This window comes from Pelodiscus sinensis, chromosome 1 (genome assembly GCF_049634645.1).
Source record: "Pelodiscus sinensis isolate JC-2024 chromosome 1, ASM4963464v1, whole genome shotgun sequence".
Taxonomy (NCBI): domain Eukaryota; kingdom Metazoa; phylum Chordata; order Testudines; family Trionychidae; genus Pelodiscus; species Pelodiscus sinensis.
The window spans coordinates 146,386,300-146,408,098 of NC_134711.1; the positions used below are offsets into that span (position 1 = coordinate 146,386,300).

At 43.8% G+C, this 21,799-nt stretch overlaps 1 protein-coding gene across 11 annotated transcripts in view; it reads left to right on the plus strand.

Moving 5' to 3' along the window:
• The window catches only part of LSAMP (limbic system associated membrane protein), a 1,540,275-nt gene that overhangs the window by 1,422,661 nt on the left and 95,815 nt on the right, over positions 1 to 21,799 (plus strand). For 6 of the 11 annotated variants that reach the window (XM_075906364.1, XM_075906354.1, XM_075906357.1 and 3 more), the window contains 2 exons: positions 5,742 to 5,862; positions 7,113 to 7,261. In XM_075906364.1, coding sequence (XP_075762479.1) covers positions 5,742 to 5,862; positions 7,113 to 7,261 — 270 coding nt within the window. Of the gene's footprint in view, positions 1 to 5,741; positions 5,863 to 7,112; positions 7,262 to 18,640; positions 18,677 to 21,799 lie in introns of all 11 variants that reach the window. The other 5 variants (XM_075906335.1, XM_075906328.1, XM_075906381.1 and 2 more) reach the window with 1 other exon arrangement.

A 21,799-nucleotide genomic window follows, 5' to 3' on the forward strand; every position in this document is an offset into this window, starting at 1 on the left:
TCCCTTTCGCTGGATCCCCTGTGCAAACTGCTCATAGATGTCCATGTTTCTACAATTGATCTGTAGTTGTACCTAGACAGCCTTTTTTCCCTCGGCCCCAATAATCTAGTACTTCCCATATACTCCCAGTAGAAGTGCATGTGGTGCTTGTAGCTGCATAGGTTCTACAGCCAGAAGGACCATTGTGATCATCTAGTCTGTCCTGCTGCGTAATACAAGCCATAGAACTTCCTCAGAATAATCCGAAGAGCCTTAATTTAAACATAGGCTGTGATAATTCTTGGTAAATTGTTTCTGTGGATAATTATGCTCACCATTACAAATGCACACCTTATTTCAGTCTGAGTTCGGTCCATTCTAGCTTCAGCTTCCAGCCACCGGATCATGTTTATACCCTTCTCTGCTAGATTAAAGGTCCCATTATTAAATATTTGTTCCCCATGTAGGTACTTATAAATGGTAATTTAGACACTCTGTTCCTACTCAAGATTCCCTTGTTTATGCATCCAAGGATCACATTCACTTTTTCAGTCACAGGGTCATACTGGGAACTCTTGTTCAGCCACCATTGTCCCCAAATCGTTTTCAGATTCATGGCCTCCCAGGACAGAGTCTCTCATCTTATACCTGTGGCCTACATTCTTTGTTCCAAGAGATGAACTTATACATTAGCTGTATTAAAGTACCTTTTTTTTTGCATAAATACATTTTACTAAGCAATCCAGATCACTCTGAATAAGTAGCTTTGTTTTCTTTATTATTTAGCACTCCTCCTTTTTTTTGTCAACTGCAAACTTTATCCATTGACCTGTTGTTGATTTGCATTAATTACATTACCCTCCTTTAAGTTCTTTATTAATCAAGTTCCATATCAATCACTCCATTGTCTTGCCTGGAATCAATGCCAGGCTGACAAGTCTATAATTACCCAGGTCATCTAGTTTACTCTTTTTAAAGACTGCACAACATTAGCTTTCATATAGTCTTCTGGAACTTCTCCAGTGTTCCAAGACTTCCTGAAAATCAAAGTGGGTGGTTGTGCATATCAAGGGAGAGCTGTTAGACTGGTTCCTCAGGAAAAAGCATTTCAAAAATATGAAAAGATTCTAAAGAAAGGAGTGGCTGCCTATCTCTATAGCTCCTGGAGTTCACAACTGAAACCAGAGCAGTTAGTGTTGGGCATTGTGGGACTGCTGCTGGAGGACTGGTACAGTCCTCATCGGTCATTCAGTGTCTACACTTGCACTGCATTGACCACAGTAGATCATCAGTGGCCTCATGGGAAGGTGGTGTCACTGCATTGCCATAACAAGCAAAGGCGCCATTTTGGGCACGTGCAGGGGGAGGGGGCACCATCCCTGCACTCCAGGACGCAGCTTGCCTTTCATCCCGTTCCCTGGACACTAAGGGAGTGAGGGGAAAGTACTTGCATTCCATGCATGCCTCTCACACCTGGCTGGTGAGCTCCCTTCAGCCCATATAGGCTTAATATTCCTTAATATTCTGGAAAAATGAACTTTCCCAAGCCATCCAGGAAGCAGCCTCGCTGATTCACTACAGCCTGCATAAACAGAGAGTAGTAGGAAAGGACTAAGGGTGTTGCCTGAACAGGATGGGTAAGGCACGAAGTGGAGGTGGGGAAAAGGCAGGGATGAAGCATTGGAAAGGCATAAGTATATGTGATATTTAATAATCGCTTTCTCTCCGTGCCCATATCTGCAGGCAAATGCATGTGACATTATGTGTTCTTATCTTTTGTTATTGTCCTGTGCTTGCCATCTCCACTTCTGGTTTCTAAAATGTGGTGCCCTTTTCTATTAAATAGCATCAGTCCTAATGAGATTACCACCTAAAGACTCACTCTCCATACATGCAGAAAACATTTACACTTCCATTGTGTGAGAGATCAAAGCAGCAGGGGTTGCAGATTTTTCCCCATATCAAAGCTTCGGGGCTCCATAATATTGCCATAAACAGAAGCAGTCTGACTTTGCTCCTTATTCATTTTCACACAACATCAAGGCAGCTGTCAGTTTTAGAGGGAGGTTTCTCATGAGAATCTGCTCTTAAATGATGGCCAAACCTCCAAAAGCTCACCGGGATTATTTGGATAATAATTCAAAAGCAGAGATGCTTATCCACAACTCTTGGGTCACGCCAGAAACCCCCCCAGAAGAGAGATTATTGCAGAAATGTTTATTTCATCTGAGGTTGGAAAAACCATGGGAAGAAGCCTCCTCACAAGCTGCTAACTGTCCTTTGCCCCTACAGAACCTGAAATAGCAGGGAGCAAGGGCAATTCAAGCCATCACCAAAAGGAAAAACATTCTTTGAACCTCAAAACATTCTCTTATTTGTTTCCTCTTTTGGATTGACGTTTCAGGTCAGTTCTTATTTGATATAAGGATGGGCTTGAATCAAAATCTTCAGATCTAACTGCCTCCTAACTTTGAATCCAAATCCGGTACAGCTGACCCCATGGGTGAGGGGGAGCCAAACGAAAGCCCAGGGTGTAAACACCCTTGCTACGTCTAGACTGGCATGATTTTCCGCAAATGCTTTTAACGGAAAAGTTTTTCCGTTAAAAGCATTTGCGGAAAAGAGCATCTAGATTGTCACGGACACTTTTCCGCAAAAGCACTTTTTGCGGAAAAGCGTCCGTGCCAATCTAGACACGGTTTTGCACAAGAAAGCGCCGATCGCCATTTTCACCATCGGGGCTTTTTTGTGCAAAACAGTTTTTAGCTGTCTACACTGGCCCTCTTGCGCAAAAACATTTCTGGAAAAGGGCTTTTGCCCGAATGGGAACGTCAAAGCATTTGCGCAAGAAGCACTGATTTTGGACAGTAGAACGTCAGTGCTTTTGCGCAAAATCAAGCGGCCAGTGTAGACAGCTGGCAAGTTTTTGCACAAAAGCAGATGCTTTTGTGGAAAAACTTGCCAGTCTAGACGTAGCCCCTCAGACTTATGGGAAGGTTAGATGTGCATTCTGCTTTTGTCACACAAGCCCGTCATGAATTTACCTGAACCAATTGGCAATTCCTAGTCAGTATTATTCAGGATAAAATTCTCTTTCCCAATCCATGTTATGGATCTACTATTTATTTTGCACACAGAATACTGTGCTCACATACATGACAGTGCTGGACTCCTTGAAGATAAACTTAAAAAACAACAAATGGTCGGGTAGCACTTTATAGACTAACAAAACATGTAGATAGTATCATGAGCTTTCGTGGGCACAACCCACTTCTTCAGATGACCGGAGTCTTCAGATGACTGGAAAACTGCGGTCATCTGAAAAAGTGGGCCGTGTTCATGAAAGCTCATGATACTATCTACATTTTTGTTAGTCTATAAAGTGCTACCAGACCATTTGTTGTTTTTTTTTAAGTTTATCCTGTACAGACTAACTTGGCTACCCCCTGAAACTCCTTGAAGATAGAAAGACTTGCTTTTGAAACTCTTAGAAGTTGAATGGGATGAGTACAATGTTCAATAGCTGCCTTCAATACCAGGGAGAGAGTTGTAGTACAGGCTGATAAGAATTTTGTTCTTGGGGGTTATATTTCTTGTAAAGGTTTTATTTTAAGGCAAATGCTACTTGCAGTAATAGTACCTAGTGATCTAAGTCTGAAGTACTGGCAGGCCGGTCTTCTGTCCTCAGTTCAGGAGAGCAACTAGGATCTGCTGAGTTGTCTATACTTTCCACCTAAGGGTTCAATCTGCATCATGCTCTACTCTGTGCTGATAAGGCCTCAATTGGAGTACTGTGTACAGTTCTGGGCACCACATTTCAAGAAAGATGTGGAGAAATTGGAGAAGGTCCAGAGAGCAGCAACAAAAATGATTAAAGGTCTAGAGAACATGAGCTATGAGAGAAAACTGAAAGAATTGGGCTTATTTAGTTTAGAAAGGAGAAGACTGAGAAGAGACATGATAGCACTGTTCAAGTATCTAAAAGGGTGAAAAAAGGAGGAGGGAGCAAATTGTCCTCCTTAACCTCTGAAGATTGAACAAGAAGTGATGGGCTTAAATTGCAGCAAGGGAGGTTTAGGTTGGACATTAGGAAAAACATCCTAACTTTCAGGGTGGAATAAATTGCCGAGGGGGGTTGTGGAATCTCCATCACTGGAGATATTTAAGAGCAGGTTAGATAGACATCTATGAGGGATGGTCTAGATGGTGCTTGGTCCTGCCGTGAGGGCAGGGGACTGGACTTGATGACCTCTCGAGGTCCCTTCCAGTTCTAGTGTTCTAATTCTATGCTGGAGGAAGGATATCTTTCTTAGCCATAGGAGGAGCTATGGCAAATCCATGTGCTGTGGAGTACAGATAGTCATAATATAGTCTAGAAATCATACACAAACATCTGGAGAGTCAGGATAAGAATCCTTGTTCCTAAACTGCAGAAACATTGCCCTCTTTCACATGAGCTAAAAGAGAGCTGGTACTAGCAGTGAAGCCTATAGTCTCTCTGTGAACTCAGTCACTGAAGGACAGCATTGCTCACTCATTGGTGCCCAGAAAGTTCAGTACATTACAGAACGCTATTTAACAGTCCCCTAGTATCCCTCTTGTAGCTGTTTTCTAAACTTGCTGCTCTTTTTTCTCTTGGCCATTGGTCCCACAATGAGCTTACAGTTCTGGTGCCGCTGAGCCATAACATTCATTTTTGTGCAACACCTAGGTGTACACATAGTCCGTAAAGTGCATTAAGCCTTGACTTTGCTTTTCACTAACCCTTTCCATCTGCAGATCTCAAAGCACTTTGTAGATATGAATGAATTATATCTCACATAATGATACCCCCTCTGAAGAGGTTCGTTATAATTATCTCCGTTTTACAGATATGGAAATTGAGGCACAGAGAAGGGAATAGCTGGGAGCAGAAGCCAGAAAAGAACCCACTCATCTGAATTCTCTATATGCGCATTTAACAAATACAGGGCAATTGCTTGTACAGTATAATCGAATCAGGTCTAATCTAAGGACCTCTTCAGGATACACTCAGGTCCCCACATCTTTTCTCATGATTGTGTCTTAGTGAGGAGACTGCCCTTTGTTCAGTGACCAGGACTACTTGGCTCATTATTCCTTAGCTGGAAACATGGCAAATCAGGATTAGAAGCATAGGAATGAGCTGCCAACATGCCTGAAATGGTTTTTCTTGAAGAGCTGTTGAGCATGGCTCATATGAAGAATGCTGAAAGGGAGGGATACAGCTCTTTGGCAGAGAACAAGAGTACTGAACATTTAGAGCCGCAACTAACCTAGTAGTATGGCTTTCGGGTCCATGGAAAGGTATTTGTTCATTTCATGACTCATCTCGTGCCCTGTGTCCAATGGAGTGGAAGTGGGTTTTTTTCACTGTATGTTGCAGAGAGATATGCTGCTGGAGCAGAAAAATCCAAGCAGGATGTTTAGGAAAAAACCCTCCCTTAATGGATCCTCCGCCACCCCAGTAAATTATTCAAGTGAACCCCACAACTTTTCATAACAAGTTTCCATTTATAAATACTTATTAATATGTATTGCATTACCAGGCACATTATAATATGCTGAAAGCCCAGCAAGAAAATGTCAGGAAAGCAACTGTGCATCTGTTTTGACATAACTGCTATCTGCAGGTCTCTTTACTCACCCAAAAGGTCTCTGTGTGCCCATTCAACTCCAAAATAGATTTATTGCTTCTCTCTGCCTGACAGATGATGAAATGAATATGTGTTCCTTTTCTGCAGACCCTCCAACTATCACCGAATCGAAGAGCAATGAAGCTGCCACAGGACGACAAGCCTTACTCAAGTGTGAGGCATCAGCAATGCCCACACCTGATTTTGAGTGGTACAGAGATGACACCAGGTAAACATATTGTCTGTCTTCTACCTTAGTCTGCCTCCTTCAAATGCTTAGTAGATTTCCCCCTAGGTCCCCTAATGTCATATACAAAATCATCCACAAGCTTATATAAGGTTAAGATAATCTCTTATCTTATTCCTTAATACAAGCTGAGCAGGACAGGCCTGCTCAGGTCTTGAGTAAAACCCTGCTTATGTACTGTGCATGCTGAAAGAAGTACTGGGGGTGATTCAGTGGATGGTGCTCTTGCCTTTGAGTCCATACTGGACCAGCATGATGGTGTGGGATTAAGACATTGTCTTTGTGGTGATCTACTGACCATTTATGTTAATTAAAGATCTCATGACCTTTGCACAAGAGCAGATGGTATTAGTCCTAGTGCTGCAGCCAAATTCCAATCAAGGTAACTAGAACATGCTTCCCTGAACTCTAAGGGAAAAGGTTGTTTATATGCAACATTCTCTGCATCTGTATGACCTTCTTCTTAGCATACGTGCAACCTTCTTTGATGACCCATGACCAGGATTCATATTCAAATATGGTCAATTGGCTCGATCTAGCTTTCCCAACCCTGAGCCACTGCAGCTGTCTGTCAGCATGGGAAAGTGAAGCAGGGGAATAACACCCTAATATTGCCTCTCCCATGGGATTCACACCTTACACTTGTTAAAAAGTGAGTTTTATGCGGCAGGGTTTCAATTCAACCATGTAGCACAGGCTAAAGTACAGTTGCCTTATCCACACTGCCATTTTAGAACATGTCCATTTGCACATGGTAGCTAATGTTCTAAGAAACACCTTTTATCTCCATCCCATAAACTCCTGGTTGAACTTGGTTTTGATTATTGGCAGTATCCCTACCCTTTATCCCAGGGAAACACATAATAAATGCAGTGATTGCACTGTAAGATGTCAGATGGGTGTAGCATCTCTTGTTTCCTTCTCCTCTGCTGCCATTTTACACTATCATTTTAATCCACCTCTTTTCTTTCTGTCAATTTCACCCAGCCTTTGCTCTTCCACTACTTTCATACTTTCACATTCTGCTCCTCCAACCCATTTCTTCATTCCCTTCTCTCTTATCCCGCTGTCTTTTACCACCCATATCTACCTACCTACCTACTTACTTACTAACCTTCAATTTGCTTTTTCTCCTTTTTTCCTCACCTGCTCTTGTCACCTCTCCTTCCATATAATGGGCACTGAGCTACTTGTTCTTAGTGCACTACACGTCTCTTCTCTTTGCTTCTCAGGATAAACAGCGCCAATGGCCTGGAGATCAAGAGCATGGGGAGCCAGTCCCTCCTGATGGTGGCCAATGTCACTGAAGAACACTATGGCAACTACACCTGCGTGGCTGCCAACAAGCTGGGAGTCACAAATGCCAGCCTATACCTTTACAGTAAGTATGGAAGTGGGCAGGGGGACTCCAGGTGGCTCTCACAAAGGTCAGACTGTACCTTTACACTGCTTTAGAAGAAAGACCCTGAATTCGGGTACTTAAATAACATTAGCCCACCAAATTCCAATTCACTGCACAAGGAAGAGAGAGACGCTGCTATAGCAGAAAAATCCAAGACGGATGTTTAAAAAAATCTCCCTTTGGGGATCCTTTCCCCCTCCCTCCGTTACATTATTTAAGTGAACCCCACAATCCTTCATAGCAAATTTCCATTTATAAGTACTTATTAATATGTATCACATTACCAGGCATATAAGCCCTGCATGAAAATGTCAGGAAAGCAACTATTCATCAGTTGTGACATAACTGGTATCTGCAGATTATTAGGTAACAAACACTTCCATGTTTGTAGCCACAGCCAAACACAAACACACGAGAGGAAAGGGTTATGTTCAAGCCTCTTTTATGCTATGAATGACTTCCTTTGCTGCAATCTGGTAAAACAAGAGTATACATATTTTTAAGCAGTGAACAGAGTGACAGCTCCTTTAATAGGGATATGGAATATTGGGGCATGAAAGTGCCATTTTTCAGCCTCCATGGAAATGTTGAAAGAGATGGAGAAAAATTACCAGTGAACTCAGGGATGGGACAGGAGAGCCAGAGAAAAGAGAAATAGGTCTGAAAATAGAAGGAAGTGATACAAGATGGCCAAGAGTAACTATGTGAGAAAGGGACCAAGATTATTTAAAGAGATGTTCTACATTTTGCAAGAACCACAGGTGGGGAAATGGAGGCCTTACACTAATGGTGGAGTGATTAGAATATAGTGAAATACAGAGCAGGTTACAATAACTATGAACTCAGTCTCCCAGGTTTTGATCCTGCTGTCTTTGAAGTCAGCAAAGGCATTTCTAGAGACTTCAACAGACATAAACTTGGGCACCAGAACTAGAGATGGGCTTGGACCCAAACCCCACAATCCCTCAAGGGTTTACAGAATCCAAACTTTACAGCTGGTCCCCATGGTCTATAATGGATCAAGCCTTTTTGGATCTGAATTCAACACCCCACCCCAGACAAACTTGGAAATATTTGAAATCTAGTTCTTGCTGCAAATACTGCATCTCTGGTCCATCTTTATACAGATATCATCACAACAAATAGAATGTAAGAGAATGATCTAATGAGAGTCACAGACATGGAAATAAATGAGCCTGCCTTTCTCTGGAAATACAGGATTGTATTAGAATATATATATCTATGACCTCTCTAGGCAGAGCAGGAGATAAGGCCTATACGAGAATCTCATTTTGATAGGTTTGTTTATGCTTTCTGGAGCCAGACTGATCAAAAGATAAGAAAAAAAATAGAGTTTTTTAAATGGAAAAAATGATGCAGCAGGGATGGAAGAGCTTGCTGACATTTCTGCATTTACCAGACTTTTGGATTTTTAATATTTTAATTTGAAGTTTTGTAAATTACTTCAATGGAATGCTTTGGAATGCGTCATGTAAGCCACTAGTTCCAAGGGTAATAAGAGATTGATATGACTTTGGCTACATGAAAACTTGTTGCACACACAAGCAAGGTAAGTTTCTACTTCAAAGATCTTTTTTGTCCTGCTCCTGGAGAAATGCCAGTGGATTCAAATAAAAATCATAGGACTATAACCTGGAACATGAACCTCAAATTCTACAAAAATTGTTCTTAGTACTGTTATTACTAAAAATGCCAGAAGTAGGACTCATCATTCGGGCTATGTCTAGACTACATTCCTCTGTCGAAAGAGGAATGTAAATGAAGCAAATTGAAAGTGCAAATGAAGTACAGATTTAAATAACCTGCACTTCATTTGCATATTCGTGTCTGAAAAAATTAGGAGCATGCGTTCTTTTGGAAAAGGTTTTTTTTTTTTTTCAAAAGAACCCCGTCTAGACTGCGCTTTCACTTTTAAAAAACTCTTTTTTGAAAAAGCGCTTGAATGCAACTATGCAAATGAAGCACGGGATATTTAAATCTGCACTTCATTTGTACTTTCGATTTGCTTCATTTACATGTCTCTTTTGATAGGAGAATGTAGTTTAGATGTGCCCTTCGGACTAAATTGTGAATTTGATAATATAAGTTTTCCCCTCATGTTGCAACCCTTCTACATGTAAAGCCAACAGGCTGTAGTCATCGGCAGGTGGGACTGAACCTGGGGCTAAAGCCATGTTTCTCAACCACAAAGCTCCTGGCCTTTAGCTGAGGCTGCAGAGCAGACTTCACTCTCACTCTCAATGGTCTCAGCGCCTCTAGGTTACATATAGATGAACAATAATACTTAACTGAAACGAAATGTAAGATCAAAACTTGTATAGAAAAATAGAAATACTTTGCCTGCCTGTCACTCCTTGCCTCTGAGGATCTCAAAGCATTCACAGACAGAGGATATTTAACCTCACAAGCTGATGGAAAATGGATGAGCAGTATTAGCACCATTTTGCAGATTGGAAAATGAGGGGAAGGGACTTACCAAAGGTCACAGTCACTGGCACTCAGTCACTAGAAGAATCTGGGCTGCATTCTCTGAATAGGCTTGTTAGTGATGTCATTCATTGTATCAGGAAAAACATGGAAATCATTACAGATAACCTGCAGAGAGGATATAAATTGAGCTTGTGCCATCTTTTGCTTTTTTAATCATATACCACAAGACTTATCCAGCAATGCCCAGGTCCTTCAGGGTAGGGGGCTGACAGTGGCTGACAGTCCAGGAGTTAGGATAGGAACTTGGAGATGTGGGGGGCTCTGGGTAGGAGGCCAGGAGTGTGGCAGGTGCAGGAGTCAGGGTGGGGGGGGGGGTTGAGGAAGGGCTCAGGGAAGGGGGCTGGGGATGTGGGGTGGGATGGAGAGTGAGGGTTGGGGGAGAGGAGGAGCTCTGGGCAGAGGGACTGTCATAAGAAAAACAAAGAACACAAGCCAGCTTAAAAACAAAAACAAAAAACCTTAACCCATGGCATAGTAACCTAAATAGCAGCCACTGAACATTTTCAGCCCCATGCCCAAGCATGAACAAGTATAAATGATTTGCAAGGTACAGCCTTTGAGTGATTTTCTTCTCTGGAAGCAGACTGATTGAAACAGCAGAGAAAGATGTTATATTTTTAATCGAGAATAAACTCACTCCAGGACAGTGCCCCTTCTGAGATGGCAGATGGAATAGTGGTGCCTGAAGGTTCTATAGTGTTTGAAAAATGACAGCTGGTGAGACAGAAATAGTGCAATAGGGTAGTGGTAAGATATATGTAAATGTGCCTGTCACTGAAGAGGTAAAAGGAACCCACAAAATTATTTGACAGTACGATCCAGTGAGAGAGAAAAAAGGGGCGTGTTCCAGGAAATACCAAGCACCATAAAAAAAAGTAAGAAAGAGCGCAGGTCTTTAGATTTAGACCCTGTAAAGAGAGATACTACATTAAAAAAAGCGAAAGAGAGAGAGACCTCGTGCAAGGGATATGGAAGCATCACTGTCTGCTATAGGCAGAAAAATGTATGTCCCTTACTCCTGGAGTTCTCCAGAAACAGAAGGATTTATTTCAAGAAATAAAGCAGAGTCAGGTGGATGCTAAAGCGGACTGCGTTTACTGCAAAAAGTGTGAGGAACTACAAGAAAAGGACAAGGTACATAGGATATGGCTAGACTGCAGGGGGATTTTGGGATACCCTTGGTATCCCGAAAAAACTCCGCTGCGTCCAGGGAACATGTTTGCTCTTTCGCTTTTTTTTCCAGAAGAGAAAATGCACTCTTTCAGAAGCCCCTGTATTCCTCATTCCACAAGGAAGAAGGGAGCTTTCAAAAGAGGGTTATTTCTGAAATTTGGCCCAGTCTAGATGAGCCAAATTTCGGAAAAGCCTCTTCTGACAAAAGTATCAGAAAAAGATACATCTATCTTTTTCCGATAGATCCTCGCAGTCTAGCCGTACCCATAGTGTCCCTGTGTATCTGGGATGGAAAAGAGTTCTGAGAAAAAGATCAGAAATATACATGTGGTGTCTTACATAACACAGTGATGGAGAACCAGTGTCAGAAGTGCTAGGAACATTTTTCCTATATATTCTATGAAGGAAAAAAAATTCCTTTCATTCCCTTGAATTAACAGGCTGCTTTTGGTAAGTGTATGAGCAAGACTATAAATATATCTAAGCCCTTGCTACACACATACACCAGATATGTATCCACACACAAACATATAAAGAGGTAGATAAGCACACATACAAGTATACCCACCCATTGTAAACATGCACATGCACACACAGTTTTGTGTACACACATGCATGTGCACATCACTCTTTCAAATACATTCCAATGAATTATAGAAACAAAATGGAAGTTGTCCCCTCACACGCTGGGCCAGGTCTTCTGCTGGTACAAATCATAATTCACACCTTCTGAGGATCTAATCCACTGATGAGGGATAAAGCAGGAATTCCCAGTCACTGGTTGCACCTTGCACTCCTGCTGATTTTATGGTCTGATTTACAGTGAGACAATCATCTCAGTGGGTGTGTCTAGACTACATGCCTCCGTCAATGGAGGCATGTAGATTAGCCAGATCGGCAGAGGGAAATGAAGCCGCGATTAAAATAATCGCGGCTTCATTTAAATTTAAATGGCTGCCCCGCTCTGCCGATCAGCTGTTTGTCGGCAGATCGGGGCAGTCTGGACGCAACGCGCCGACAAAGAAGCCTTTCTTGATCGGCACAGGTATGCCTCGTGAAACCAGGTTTACCTGTGCCGATCAAGAGAGGCTTCTTTGTCGGCGCGTCGCGTCCAGACTGCCCCGATCTGCCGACAAACAGCTGATCGGCAGAACGGGGCAGCCATTTAAATTTAAATGAAGCCGCGATTATTTTAATCGCGGCTTCATTTCCCTCTGCCGATCTGGCTAATCTACATGCCTCCGTCGACGGAGGCATGTAGTTTAGACGTACCCAGTGATCCTGCCTCCTCTCCAGTTTGCTTTTTTTAATGAGTAGATCTGGCAAAGGAGCAGCAGCTGGCAAGGCCCATGCCAATTAGAAGCAATGGAAGGGCAGGTCTTCACCATAGAACCCCCAAGATATTTCAGGTACATGTTATCATCATGGTAATCATGCAAACAGATTTCCCGCCAGCTCTTTTGAAGAATCAGAGAATGTTATCAAATTTGTAATTATTAGTGCCAGTGTGAGTGTGTATGTATGAACATACACTAAGCAGCAGTTTGGTAGAAAAGGTCCTGGGGATTTCAGTGGATGAGAAGCTGGATATGAGTCAACAGTGTGCCCTTGTCGCCAAGAAGGCTAAAGGCATATTAGGGTGAATTAGTAGGAGCATTGCCAGCAGATCTAGAGAAGTGATTATTTCCCTTTATTTGGCACTGGTGAGGCCACATCTGGAGTATTGCATCCAGTTCTGGGCCTCCCCCCCCCCCCACCATAGAAAGGATGTGGACACATTGGAGAGGGTCCAGCAGAGGGCAACCAAAATTATTAGGAGACTGGCGCACATGACAGAAGAGAAAAGTGATGGGGGATTTGATAGCAGCCTTCAACTTGCGGAAGGGAGGTTCTAAAGAGGATGGAGAGAGGCTGTTCTCAGTAGTGAGGGATGGCAGAACAAGGAGCAATGGTCTCAAGTTACAGTGGGGGAGGTCTAGGCTGGATATTAGGAAAAACTATTTCACTAGGAGGGTGGTGAAGCACTGGAATGGGTTACCTAGGGAGGTGGTGGAATCTCCATCCCTAGAGGTTTTTAAGTCTTGGCTTGACAAAGCCCTGGTTGGGATGATTTAGTTGGGATTGGTCCTGCCTTGGGCAGGGGGCTGGACTTGATGACCCCTGAGATCTCTTCCAGCCCTAGGATTCTATGATTCTAAGACACAGTTTCTTATACACTCACATCCACACATATATGTGCATCCCTTTTCTCACCTGCTAGCCCACCCATTGTTTCATGCACGCATTAATTTCTAATATTTAATTGCAATCTTTGAGTGGACAGAGTCTGGGCTGTATCCTTGTCACCGAATAGCACAGTTCATATCATGCTCTTCACCCCACAACCTCCCTGGAAACCCTGCATTTTATCTGGAGCTGCAGTAACAGAGAATAATGAGATGAGATAGAGTTCCCATTGGGATAATGGGGTGGGGTGGAGAAGCAGCTATTATACCTTTGGTGGAGTAGAAAGGCTGTGGCTCAGCAGGCCAGGGGAATGGAGATCTAGGCATTTAATAGGAAGTAGTGTGATAATGAGGCTATTGCATTATAACTGCTTGCAATGTGCCGCCTTGTGCCATTTACTGGAGAGGACAGTAACTGCTGTGTATTATTATTTAACTAACTACACCGTGTCAGCACAACAGCCTGTTTTCCCAGAACAAGAGTCCCCTGTTGCTATGTAAACAGACACCCAACCTAGCTGCATATTTTCCTAGCAAGAGACAATCTCCCCCGTTCCTGCTGTGGGTTCAGACTCTTCTGCTGGGGATGTTAATGCAGGAGAGCTGCCATTTTCACTGCTATGGAATTGATCTGCTACATCTTGATTGACTTTGAAAACCTTCAGCTATTCAAAGACCAGTTTATATGAGCACAGGGTGTTTTCAAAGGAGCACCAGTCTCTGAATAGCTGGAGCTCAGCCTAGACGTGAATAATGGCCAACTACCTGTGTAATCGGCCAAATACAGCTTCCATCAGAGATGATCTTGGTGCAGCTCCCATAGGCTCAGTCAGACCAAGACGGTGTCTATTAGCTCACCTAGCAGAGCAGCTGCTGCTGCTGTTTAAAGTGCTTATTCACTTCAGTTCCAATCAGGTGTGTGTACACAGCAAGCACAGATGTCCAAAACATTTCCCATAGCAGCTTCCTTTGGATAGGAGGGGGAGTTCCCTCAAGTGGTGTCTTTATGGTGCTGTGTATATGATCCTGCTGACCAGAACCCTCCTTACCATCATTTGTTGGCAGTGCTCCCTTAGGGTATGTCTACACAGCAAAGTTATTTCGAAATAACTTTCCTAGTGTCTACACAAGCCAACTGCTATTTCAAAATTAATTCAGAATAACGGAGGGCTTATTTTGAATTTGGTAAACCTCATTCCATGAGGAATAGGGCCAATTTTGAAATTGCTATTTTGAAATAAGTGCTTTGTAGATGCTTATTTCGAAATAGTGGGCCTCCAGCCATTCCCAGGGTGCCCTATTGGCCACCCTGGCCACAAGGTAACTTCTGACCTGATGCCCTGCCGGAACCAGTTCTGTCTGGCCTTCAATGCAATTCAGCGTCCAATCAGTGTGAACACGCTATTTTGAAATAGCAAAAAGCTATTTTGAAATGCATTTTGTGTATAGACGCATTATTTCGAAATTAGATATTTCGAAATAATGCTGTAGTGTAGGTATACCCTTAGTTTCAAAGTGTTCATTTTAGTTAGTGTTTTGATAGTAGTGCTGTTTAGAGGCAAACCCATGATCGTGTGGCACTCATCATCCTCAGACAGGTGCCGTTCCCAGTGCCCATTACCCCATCGCTCCCCGGCACCATCTGTGGCACAGCCTTGTGGGGCACCAGTAGAGGCCTTCAGTGATGGCCTTCACCATCTGTGGCACAGAGAGAGGCCGGTGCTGGTTCTTGTCTACTTTGGAGGATCAGCACTGCTATCCGATACTGGGCTGTGGAGACCATTCCTTGGCACTGGTCTTCGGCATGTTCATCCCAGTACCAATCCCTGGCCACCTCTGCTCAGCACTGCCTGCCAACTCAGAGTTTGTTGGTGTCACTCTGGTCCTCACTTTCCGGATCCTCACTGTCAGAAGCAGAGTCAGATCACTCTAGATATAGTAGGCATAGGTCCAAGAGACACAGGGGAAAAACCCAAAAGGCCTGGCATCCTCAGTGGCCACCATCTGCATAGTGACCCTTCTGGGCCTCCATCAGGCCCAGGGTGTCCCATCTGCAGCATCTGGGTTGGTAATCTCAGTACGTCCCCATCCAGGGTCACCAGTGCTGATACTTATAGAATGATCTGTAGACGCTACTGCCACTACAACCCCCAGTCCTGCAGTCTAGACCCTAGCAGAGGTCCATCCAATACCACTAGTAGCCCAAGCCAGGTCTGATTGCTACAGGATGGTGAACCAACATCGGAACCAGAATGCCTAGAGGAACATGAGGATCCAATTCCTCCACTTGCCTCATTGACCTCATCTCCAGATGAGCCCGTGGCAGAAGCATCTGCCTCGAGGCTGCCACCTATTGACCCTAAGGCCCACCAGGACCTGCTCCACCATATTGCCCATTTTATGGGCTTGAAGGTGGAAGAGATAATGGAGACAAAGAATCCAGTGGTGGATGTACTTACCCCTGAGGGCCTATCCAGGCTCACCCTTCCATTAATTAAGGCCATTGAAAAGACTAGTACCACCCTTTGGCAGACTCTGGTCTCCATTCATCCTACTGCCAGGGGTGTGGAGTGGAAGTACTATGTACCTGCCAAAGTATAGGAATTCCTATTCATGCATCTTCACCCTTGGATGTGCCAAGCATTCTGTTCCTTTCAGAATCATAGCCCAGGCTCCATCTCAGATGCGTTCCTGCTCCCATGGGAGGAATCACCAAACGACTGCCTTTCATCCGATCCCACTTTCCACCAGCTCCTGCTCAAGATCCACAGAGACAAAGCAAGAGTAAACCTACTGGCCCAAGCATGGTCACACCAGTATTGGCACACTATGCTGTGAGAACAGTCAATGGAGACATCAACAGCACTACTGCTTCACCCAGACCTGATTACTCAGGACCACGGACACCTCCTGCACCCAGACCTCCAGTTCCCCCATCTCATGGCTTGGAGGCTTCATGGTTAAACCCACGGGAGCACCAATGCTCTCATCCTGTGAGAGGGGAACTTTTCGGCAGCAGGAATTATTCCACCAGGGCCATTTACTATGCTAAGTGGAAGAAGTTCTCATGCTGTTGTGAGCAACACCGCCTATTTCTGCTCTAGGGGCCCATGCCACTGATCATAAAATACTCACTCCACTTATAGCAGCAAGGACTGGCAGAGCTGTCCATTAAAGTGCAGCTTGTGGCTAGCTCATCTTTCCACCCAGGGGAGTTTGGGTGCTCTGTATTTGCCAATTGCAGGTATTGCACTTCCTCAAAGGTATAGAGAGTCTGTACCCACATTCATGGTCACCTGTACCTACCTAACTGGGATCTCAATCTAGTCTTCTCCAGACTCAGGGATGCCCTTTGAGCCCCTGGGTACATGGTCGCTTCTTTACCTCTCATGGAAGGTGGCCTTCCTAGTAGCTATTACATTAGTCAGGAGACTGTCCGAGTTGAAAACTCTAATGCTGGTATCCCCCATACTATCTTCCATAAAGACTAAGTACAACTCAGATTACACCTGGACTTCCTGCCCAAAGTAGTGTCCTAATTCCACATAGGACCAGACATCTTTTGGCTGGTATTCTTCCAAAACCTACATGCTACATGCACAGCACCAGAGGTTGCATTCTCTGGATGTCCAAAGAGTTCTAGCATTCTACATCAAATATACAAAACCACTCAGGAAGTCGACCCAACTCTTCGTAGCTGTAGCTGACCACACAAAGGGTCTACCAGTCTCATCCTAAAACATCTTGTTGTGGATCATGGACTGCATCCGTACCCGTTACAGTTAGCCCAGATCCTGGTCCTAGTGATCGCAGGTCTCTTTGACCACTCTCCTGACCCAGGCACCGACCCAGGAGATCTGTAGCGCAGCAACTTGCTCTTCAGTGCACAATTTTACAGCTCATTTAACCATCCACCAACAAACCAGAGAGCATGCAGCTTTTGATGGGGCAGTCCACCAGGGGGCAGCTTGGGAATTACCTGACTGGAATCAATGTGAACAAGTACTGAAAAGTAGCAAAAATGGTCACACGCCTTCTCATAACAGTTGTTCTTCAGGGTGTTTTGTTCACATCCATTCCAGCACCCATCAACCTACCCCTCTGTTGGAGTAGCTGGCCAGAAGGAAACAAAGAGGGTGGGTGGTGTCAGGTCGGCAGGGTCATATATAGAGCACCATACGGTGCTACTCTAAGGGGTTCCCCAGCCAACCTTAGAGGGGCTTCTAAAGGAAAAGGTTTCTGACATCTGTGCCTGCAGCGTATGCACACCTGATTGGAATCAACATGAACAACACATCTCAAATGACAACAGGGAAAGTGATTAGAGGTGCTTTTTGCCGGGAGGAAGTCTTTCAGCAGAGCCACTTACCTTACTCTGTCGGGAGCTACGGTATTTTCACACACTCATATGCCCCAGTGACATGCCTGGCATCAGAGGGGACTGAGAACTCCTTTAGCTGGTTCAGTCCCCATATTCACGGTTTGGGTGACACATACCATCTAGCAACTGAATCGGCAAGAACAAATTTCATTAAGTGTAATCTAGGGAGACTGGTTTACTGATCTGAACACGGGGCTGGCAGCCATGAGTGTTCGGTTCTGTTCCGTGCTATGCAACTGATTCACTGTGTGACCATGGGTAAGTCATTTCCTCTCTCAATGCAGCCATGCCCAATCTGTAAAGTGGGGATAATCTGCCACCTCAGAGTGGGTATTGGATTCTTAGTTTAAAGTCTGTCTCAAGTGCTTTGAGATCCTGGAAGGGAAAATGCTATCAAAGTGCAAAGTTTGGTGCCACCGGTAGCAAAACCATGATGTAACAATGTACCAAAGATGAATCTTAAAAATCTGCAGCTCAACCCCCCCAACTCAACAGGCTGTATAAACAAGGAGATGTTGGGGAAGTGAGGGCATTTAAGGAGTACATCACAGATTAGGTTTCAGCATGGTGCGTTCAGATCCCTGTGGGTGTGTTCATTAAGAAATCCAGCAAAGAATAGGTTTCGTGGAAGCAATAAATCATGCAGATGACCTGGTGAGCCTAACGACACAATTTACTTCTCTGCCAAAGGCTAAGTCCAAGCAGGAGATGCAGCTAAAGTGGGGAGTAGTCTGGTGACTCAGTGGCATTTGGAAGCAGGAAGAAGCCAATGTCACCCATCCACTACAAATAACTTCACTGCGGGTCTTTTACTCCTCCTGTGGCATAGATACTGAGCATTCACTTCTGTGTGCCATTGAGATGGCTTCTCTTCAACACCCAATCCCAATCGATGGAGACATGTACTGTGAGGTGTTGGTAGCATAATGCTCTTTAGGTGAAACCGTCTTAGTTGGTTCAATTTCAGGATGGGGGAGCTGTCAGGTTTGTAACTGCTGCTTGCTGGGTGTGGAAAGTGGCATTTCCTTTTCTCCTGCATGTTGCTTATTGTTTTTTTTCCCCCCTTAGAGCGAGTTTTACCCACACTCCCCAACCCTTTTCCAGGTCAGTATATGCTTTATGTCAAAGTACCTCTCTAGCCGGGTCATTCTCCATCATCTCAACAAACATTAAAAGCTGAGGGTGGGCAGAGCAGAGCAATAGAAAAATGAAGATTTCTCCTTTTGCTTTGTATCCCAGGTGTCCCCTTCCCACCTCCCAAAATTATTGCCAAAATCTCGCACTGAATCCACACCTGAAATTCAAGTGACTTTGGTTAACTTCTCTTTTCCCACTTTGTGTTGAGATGAGCCTGAGATCTTGTGTTTGGATCCAGATCCAAATGTTCCCACTGTTCAGTTTTTCCTCAGGCCAATTTCTAATTATTGCGTATATTCCAGCCTGAAGCACATGTGCCCAAATAGGTCAAAGCTCCTCTCTTGGTGCTCCTTGTCTGATCAGAAGCATAAACATCCTGAAATCTTATAACATGGGGGAGAAAAAAAATTGCCGTTTCCATCTTAGGATATGGAACAGCCAGCGAAGCACAGAAACTTTTCTGAGTGCTGATTCTATGAGGTGAACCACCTCAGTTTTTGGAATTCATCGGTCCCAGTGAAAATATCTTTTGTGGTCACTCAGTAGGACAGATGGGGTGCAAACTGTGAAATGAAGCCTTTGGGTCCACTCATCTGAAAAAGTGGGTTGTGCTATCTATACTTTTCATGATACTATCTATACTTTTTTGTTAGTCTCTACAGTACTGCAAGATCATTGCTTTTTAAGTTCTTTTCATAGTGTAGTGGTTAAAGCACACATGTGGCACCTCTGACTCTTCCAGTTCAGGAGTGAGTGTGAGCACTGGGCAGGGAATCAGGAGACCTGGGATATTATTCCCAGATCTGCCACACACTTGCTTTGGTCAGGTTAGTATGGCGGTGTCTCCATTCCTGGATGTCCCAGTTGAGAGGGGCCTGATTTTCAGAAAATGGATGCTCAGTGCTTTCTGAAATCAGGCCCATGTAAGATATTTCAACTTGGGCACCCAAAATCACGGGTCACTTTGAAAACTCTGCCTATCACCCATATTTAATTTGTGCCAGGGCTGAGCCCTGGCATCTCTAGGCTTGGAAGTTCATAGCCCCACCACCTCTGGACTTACTACATCCTTTCTAAATGTAAAAACATCACTTGAGTCTTGACGCTTATTTCATTACAAATTAAGCACTGCCTATGCCGCACCATGTCTCCATTTACCCAGCTCTGAAGATACTGATACTTAGCTCTCTGGGATGTTGGAAGGACTAACTAGTCAATGATTACAGAGCACTTTGAGGTCAAACTCAAAGGATTATTAGGAGTTCATTTTGTTTGGGAGGGCATCCCTATGCATTTCTTTCCAGGAAGCGAACAATGGATGACAGGAGTTTCACACCAGCTTTCATTGGACCACCCCACAGTTTCAAATCAAGCTGTGCAGCAGATAACTTCTTCAGGGCCAAGATGGAGATACAATTGTATATTTAAAGGCAAATCTGCAAATACAATTAAAGAAAAGTACCCAGAAAAAGAAAAATTGAAATCAAGCTACCATTAAAATTAAATCTCAGGGAGTGCTTTGCAAATAACATTCAAGAAGCTAAGGAAAGGAGTAAAATAGGCCATAGGGATTCTAGTGTGGAAAAATAAATCCAATTAAAGGCAATTATCGAACACTGTAAATGAAACTCAGGCTTGGATATGAAATTAATGTCACAAAGGCTATTTAGGGTTTAAGTTTTGGGGTTTTACATTTTTTAAGATGTGGGAATTTTTAATGGCAAATAATTCTCTCCAAATTGAAAAGACATTTTTGTCTTTTTCTTAAATTCTATGGGCAGGCAAAACTTTCTCTCCACCTGTGCATTAGTGGCCCATTAAGGCAAATGCTAAAAATTGCAGCTGAGCTAAAACTAAATTTCTAAGCTGCCTGGGCCAACTGGCACGATTCAATCAACCTTTGAAAATTCTTCCCCACTGCCTTGGATATTTTCTTGCTGTTTCCTGTTTCAGTAATAATGTCTCAGTGGACATCATACTGTGACATCACACTTGCAGTAAGTCCTTAGGATTTTTTTTTATATATTTTGCGATATCTTCAGTGAACCAGGAAATGCTAAGAGGATTTCACAGAGGGAAAATATAATTTAAATACTCTAGACCTCATTTCTATTGCTGAAAGCTCCCATCTGCTTCTTTAATGTAGGCATTCAGCACAAACATTGGTCCTTATTTGAATCTTCACGTGTCCTTTGCAGCTTACTTTTAAAGAAACACTAGGCAAAAAAGTTTCCTTGCATGACTTACATCACTCTGTGGGTCTATAGGTTCCTTTCTTTTTGCCATCAACATGCTCTGTGACCTAAGTCATGTCATGTACCCTCTTTGCATCCCAGTTTTCCTATCTATAAAGTGTAGGTGACACTTTCCTGCCTCCTGGTAGGAAACTGCTGTTTAGGTCGGAGATTTCAAAGGGAGCTGTTTAACTATGCACAGGGCTTGAATTTGATGGGGAAGGATTTCCTAGAGCATTAATTAAACCCAGCTAGTCCTTATCTCAGCTATACAAAATGGGACCTGTGACCATCATTGGGATGCCTAATTTTCTAACCATCCTGATTGCTGAGGCAAGGCATTCAAAATGCTTGAAATCTCTTCTTGGCTGATGTCACATCATTATGTTGTAACATTGCTCAGTCTGTGCTCTGTCCCAGCATCTGGCTGGTGCATCACTGCATCATGAATAGGAACAGATTTTCAAAAGAGCTCAGAGTTCTTTTGTGGAGGAAAGTTTGCAAGGAGTCCCCTCTCCTGCCAAGGATAAAGCTCATGGGATCTCCATTAAGCCCCAGGAATGTTCTGTTCTGTGCTATCTGCCATAGTCACAAGTCTGGCTGCACCTTTGCCACCTCTTCTGCTCTCTCTAAGTGCATCTTTCCCTCTCCAGTGCCCTCCGCATTCATTCACCTGTCTCAGGATGGAGTCCCGTGAGTCTCCCACTTGCAGACTGGGCCCTGGGCTATAGTATGTGTACCAGCCATGATTACTCAGCAAGCCCCACCGAGTTTGGCACTTGCAGATCTTCCTTTTGGGAGTTTGTGACCTGTGATTAATGCAAGTGACCAGACAGCTTTGTCAAACCAAAGTACT